The 6,346-nt window shown below is 33.4% G+C and overlaps 1 protein-coding gene across 1 annotated transcript in view; it reads right to left on the bottom strand.

Moving 5' to 3' along the window:
* The window catches only part of LOC106472950 (solute carrier family 15 member 4-like), a 28,461-nt gene extending 22,983 nt beyond the window's left edge, over positions 1–5,478 (bottom strand). Inside the window, exons 1-4 of the mRNA XM_013933618.2 lie at positions 4,312–5,478; positions 3,016–3,317; positions 2,425–2,569; positions 1,669–1,803 (exon numbers count right to left, since the gene is read on the bottom strand). Coding sequence (XP_013789072.1) covers positions 1,669–1,803; positions 2,425–2,569; positions 3,016–3,317; positions 4,312–4,923 — 1,194 coding nt within the window. The 5' untranslated portion in view covers positions 4,924–5,478. The remainder of the gene's footprint in view (positions 1–1,668; positions 1,804–2,424; positions 2,570–3,015; positions 3,318–4,311) is intronic.
* Positions 5,479–6,346: the final 868 nt, after the last annotated feature.

Raw genomic sequence — 6,346 nt, 5'->3', positions numbered from 1 at the left:
GAATGAGATGCTGGGACTGGCAAAGGGTTGGATGTGAGGGGGCAAGACACAGAAAGACAAGTAAGAAGAGGTTGGGATAAATGGGAAGCTAATGAGGATAATGAATTATGCAGATGAGCAGACTCAACTAAGGCCTCCAATGAGTCAGGGAAGACCTCCAAACATCTTTTCAGATAAAAAAGGTGCCAAATGCAAGTTGTGCAGAGTAGTAAACATACTTTGGAAAGAATGGCATCCTGACCCAGAAGGTCACAACACCATATCAGCCACATCTGAAAACCCTTCAGGAGACATGTGAATTGCCTGAGCCAGCATAGGTATATCGATAATGCATGCATAATTATGGACAGCATCAGTCTGATATGGGAAAATTGAAGTTGTGAGACCCCACAATGGAATTAGAGAATCCAAATGTTGGGAATCAAGATAAGGGAAGATAGATCTATGAAATGCAAAAGAAATATATTCAGATGTACGAGGCGGACAAGGCATACTAATTCCAGACCAAAGTTGATCCCCAAATCAGGCAAGGGAGGGAAAACTAAATATTGGCCCCTAGATTCTTCACCATAAGTGCAGGTTGAGAATCATAGGAAACTGGATATAAGGATAAGACAGCACAAACTTGATCAATTAATTCCACAAAGGATGAAGGAGGTCTGGGTAAATCCCCCAATATCTCTCGTGACTTCGAAGCATATTTGTGAAGGGGGGGGTGAACAGATTGTTCAATCTCATCCTCCCTGTCAGACATCCCAGGATATTCCTTGTGTGGTGGTGAAGGTTACGTGAACATGGACATTTCTCATCGAACAATTGCCATCACGTTCTTGACTGATGAGTACTCAACCCAGTAGTAGTGGTAAGGAAGCCAGCAGCAGCAGTAACAGTTGAGCTGTGGTAGTTGTAACTACCTGAAACTGTGAGTGCATACTGACAATTCCAAACATGAAGCAAAAAAAATATGAAAAAGGAAAAAAAATTAGGAAAAAGCAACCTTGCACAATTCAAAAACATGAAAATTACAGAAATATTAAAGAAAAACTTAATCTGTAGTATAAAAGATAATGTTGACAAATTTGTAAGAAAAAACAAGCATGTCCGTAAAGTACTACTGCAAATCAAGAAGTGATTAGCCATTTTGTGAGATGAGGTAAGATATCGTATCAGAAGTAAAGGTTTGTTATTAGATACATTTCTTACTCACAACCTGAAAGAAAAGGCTTGTTATGGGATACATTTTCTCTATTTCTGATTTTGAATTTTAAAAATAAGGCAGCATATTACCAGATATATTGTGATGTGATATGAATCTAAGTAACGCATGGAGAAACATACAAACGAGAACATTGTGAGTTGCATGTAAACCATTAAGTTTTTACAGAAGGTCAATAATATAAAAAAGTTGTACTGTACTAACATGCATTAAGTGTTTTGTCCTTGTAAATTTTTAAAATGAAGTCAAGTTTAATTCTATGCTTATGAAGCTGTAAGGGCCACGAAGGTGTAAATATTAGTTGAAATGTTGTGACCACTATAAGGCTTAAGAGGATATACTTCATATTGTTACAAGTTCTAGCTTTTAATTTGAACTGTAAAGTTCTGCCATGCTTCACACTTTTCCTTCATGCTTACACTAGAAATAAAGAAATATTTATGAAATCATACAGAAAATTCATCAATTTCATTGCTATGTTGTTTTCTTTCTTCCCACCAGGAGATTAGTTGGGAGAAGTTTTCATACTTTAGGCCTTTAAACACAAGTCGTAAGTGAAGACCTTGGGCTTGAAAAGTGGTCTGCATCTGGAAAGAAATCAGAAACTGTTTCTAAAGTTTACATGTTATCGTATAAAATGAGTTATCTAAAGAATTTGTGTTACTGAAAACTTGGGTATTATTTCATTGGATTTTCAAAACGACCAAATATTATTTATACATAGTATTATATAAATTATTTAAAAATTTCTCTATGTCACAGACAGACTTTCTTTTAAATTGTTAGGCTTAAAGCATCAATAATATTTTTAATTTTCTTTGATAAAATATCTCAAGTAAATTTTTTGGAAGATGACATTTGCCGAGTCTCATAAACATCTGGACTCTGTTACATGGTTTATTGAAGAATTTGCTTGGTGATGCTTATGGATATCTGGAATCTGGTAAGTGGATTATAAGGAAGCTGTTTGTTGAATCTTATGGACATTTTGAATCTGATAAGCAGATTATATCATTAGGAAAGTTGCTTAATGATCCCAATTAATTTCTGAAATCTTGTAAATAAATTATTAAGAAAATTTCTTGGTGATCCTGATGGAAGGAACTCTGGAAACTTTAAAATTTTTAACTGAATGAATAAAAACATTCTATCCTAGAGAGTTAACAGCAGTCTTCATTAGAACACAATATTATTCAGATTACATTTACCTGAAAATAAACCAGCCAGTAAGGAACAAGGAAGACAAACACTATAAGAATTATGGCTAGTGACTTAACATCTTCCACTGCATTATCAGGAAACTTTCCACCAAATCTAGCCTTGGCCCAGTCCAACCAAGATGGTAAGGAGTCTCTGTAACCACAAAATTTTAACATGTCTGGCAATATAAACATATAAGGTGATAAAAAGTTTGTTTTAACAAGACTGTAGTTAAACATCTGTCACCTCTCAGCACTCATTAACATCATATGAATAATCTCTTATCTTACATTTCTTGATTCAGAATAACCTAGGGTAACAAACCTACTTGTCCTTGAGTTCCATTACATTAGACTTAGAGCATCATCAATCTACTTTGATCATTTTGAATTTTAAACAAAACAGAATAAGGTAATTAACCATAAAATATTCATTTAAAAATTCCTTATAAATAAGTCTTCTTCTTCTCTCCTCTGTTGATATAAATTTTCTTTCATAAATGAGTAAAAATACAAGTACATTATGTGTTTTATAACAAGTCTAAACAAGATTACGAATAGTATATTTTTAACATTTTCTCAAGTGGTTTCTTATTATACCTGCCATCTGAAAGTCTTCTCTGCAGACGTGAAGATATCCAAGCATTTTTTAGAATCAATAACACTGTAGTTACAACACTTCCTGCTGGTTGATGGGTGATGTATAGAGGTCGAACTACAACAAAGATGATTACAGCAACACCAAGAAACACTGTTGGGATCAGGTATCCCAAATAAAAACCATACTCGGTAGACTGCTGGATGTAGGCCATCCCTCCAAGTGCCACAAATGCTCCAATGTTAACTGACCAGTAAAACCAATTAAAAAATATCCTCAAAAACTTGCCTCCCTCTTCTCGAACCTGAAGAACAAAAATAATAATATCTGCAGAAAACTTCACAAATTAATTTTTATTTACTTCTATTTGAAATATTCACAACCTGTGAGTTTTAATGATTTCAAGTCATTTGGCTTTAAAGATTTATTTTTCTAAAAATGTGACTGATGTGTGGAATGAGCTGCCATCAGTAGTAGTGCACATCAGCACTTTACGCGATTTCAAGGGGGGGGATATGAGCTGCCATCAGTAGTAGTGCACATCAGCACTTTATGGGATTTCAAGGGGGGGGATATGAGCTGGGTGTGCAAGGACAGTCTCAGATCGTTGTTTGTGTGTAACATTGTTTAATCATGTAAGCTTAGTGTAATGCAATAAATAAAGATAAGCTTTAAGAATTTACCTTCCTTTTCTCTGGAAACTAAAGATGACTTTATTCAAGTATTTATACCAGCTTGGATAAAGTGGCTATTTGAGGTCTGAAGAGTGGAATGATAAGGCTGGGATGACTGAAGTTTTTCTGTGTTAATAAAATTGTTTGCCTGATGATTATGTGTGTATATATGACGAAGTGCAGATGAACTATCTACATGCAAAGAATTACACTTTTTGACGTGTATAGTTGTTTAGGTGTATGGCAGGTTATTTTGATGAGTCAATTGACTTTCTATTACCTAATTAGTCTGCAAATTTAAAGATTCTACATGGCTAATGATAGTAAACAATATATATAGGAGAAATAAAAACTTAGGAAAGATGGTAAAATATTATGTGTTATCATCATTAAATATATTGTTTACACTGTCTACTAGTACTATAAAAACAGCTATTGACAATATAGATGAAATGCATCATGTCACCCAGATTCAATGCTCAAAACATTCTCATACAAGCATTGCAACTGAACAATTAATCATATGTATTGTTAAAAGGGTTTTTTTTTCCCCATATCCTTACTTTCTAATGAAGCTTTACCTCTATCTGATTATTTTAGTGTTCGGTTATGCCCAGAACTTACCTGTTCCGCTCCAAAAGGTGCAATGTTTGCCTTAACAATCCCATTAGAGATGCCTATGATTATCAGCAACAAATATACCAACCAGGTGCAAGGCTCATGGTCTTTATTAGGCACTACTAACCATGGAGAAAGTAATGTCTGATTTGTCATGTTGATTGGTGGCAAAACTGATGGTGAATTATGGAATAAACACAAGTCTGAAACTTTATTTTTTGATAATGCTAACACTGGAAGAAAACTATAGGCAGCTAGGTATGTTACAAAAGCAACTAAAATTGTTGAAAACCGACCCAATATTGCATCTGCAAGCCATCCTCCAAACAGTGATGATACAAAAGTTGTCCCAGTAAAAATAAACAGAGCATTCATAGAATTGTATGATGCCCACATATATGGATTTCGATTCAAAAACAAAAATAGATTCCCAGCAAGAGAGTAAAATGCTATTCGTTCCAACATAACAGTCAGTAATACTGCTAAACTTGAAAAAAAGCGTTTCCATCCTCTGTTAAAAGTGACTTGACTTGTTCTAATGCCTCTTCTTTCTTGAGTAGATTCCTCTTCACTGACTTCAGCCAACAATACTTGCTGATCATCATTAATTCTGGCCATTTTCTTAACTAGTATTTACCAGTGAAATGTTTCTTTAGAGCACTAAATCATTACTTTATAGTTTAAAACTATCAGCATAGTAAAAAAATAACTACTTCTATTTTTTAACAAATAAATTATAAAATTAAAACATCTTTAAATTTTATGAATGGTCACACTTATTTTAGAGCCTATTATTAGTTTAAATACTAATATTATACGTCTCTTTATCAAGGTTTATCGACACTGTATTTGTAATTTACAAATTACACGATATAACATGGAAAAGGTATAATATTAATACTAATAGTACAATTTACAAATAGTGAAATACTGAAACAGGCGCAGATTAATATTAAGAGGCTGCAGCATCATTATTTCTGTCACATTTTTCAATTTTTGCAAAGCACGAATTTCATTCATTTCTGCGTGATTACTCGAGGTAAACCAGATCTTAATACAAAATGAAAAGTATTTCCTATTTAATTTTATATTCCAAAAGCATAACTAAAGCTTCACGAAATCACTTCGTTAAATACGAACTTAATCAACTACCCTCGTGCTCGAATGTTGTGAAAATAACAGTTACCACAAGTGGTTCTCATCTTGTCAACAAGAGGGGGTTTAATTATATAGCTTATTAAATTACAATATTCTTTTCTTGTGAAAATCATAGCTTGTTTGTTTGTTTTTAATTATACACAAAGCTACACAAGGGCTATCTGTGCTCTGCCCACCACGGGTATCGAAACCCGGTTTTTAGAGTTGTAAGTCCGCAGACATACCGCTGTGCCACTGGGGGTGAATATCATAGCCTTGGATTAATATGTTACTTATATAACATAGGGTTTTAATATAGATATTAGCGTTATATGATTAGTTTTGTATGTTTATATTTCTTGAGTAAATACGTACTCAAAATGATCCATATAAATTAGAAGTAGAGCCATGCATTAAAATATAATAAAGATAATAACTTCTGTACATATTTTTTAATTAATTATTCTACAATGGTGAAAATTAGTTTAGACAGAACAAACAAACAATGCACATAACCAGCTTATACACCATTCAATGTTTTCAATGTGTATTCCTGATACATTTTATAACAAAGATGAAAATAATGGACAGTCCAATCTTTTATTTATCTGTGGTTTGTTGCTTTCAAACAGTTTATGAGTTATATTTAAATTTTAGTTTTTCATATATGTGCGATTTAATGTGTATAATTATCCTTACAATTTAGATATATCCAATACATTGCAAGTCTTTATTTAATTTCTGTAGAGCGTATTAGTGTATAAAAGACATTTTGATACTAGAAATTGTTTGTTTTGTAATTAAGCACAAAGCTACACAATGGGCTATCTGTGCTCTGCCCACCACCGGTATCGAAATCCGGATTCTAGTGATGTAAGTTCGCAAACATACCGCTGTGCCACTG

This window comes from Limulus polyphemus, unplaced genomic scaffold (assembly GCF_000517525.1).
Source record: "Limulus polyphemus unplaced genomic scaffold, Limulus_polyphemus-2.1.2 Scaffold5758, whole genome shotgun sequence".
In the NCBI taxonomy this organism is placed as follows: domain Eukaryota; kingdom Metazoa; phylum Arthropoda; class Merostomata; order Xiphosura; family Limulidae; genus Limulus; species Limulus polyphemus.
Note: the sequence above shows the minus strand (reverse complement) of the source record. Positions and strands in the feature narration are given on the sequence as shown.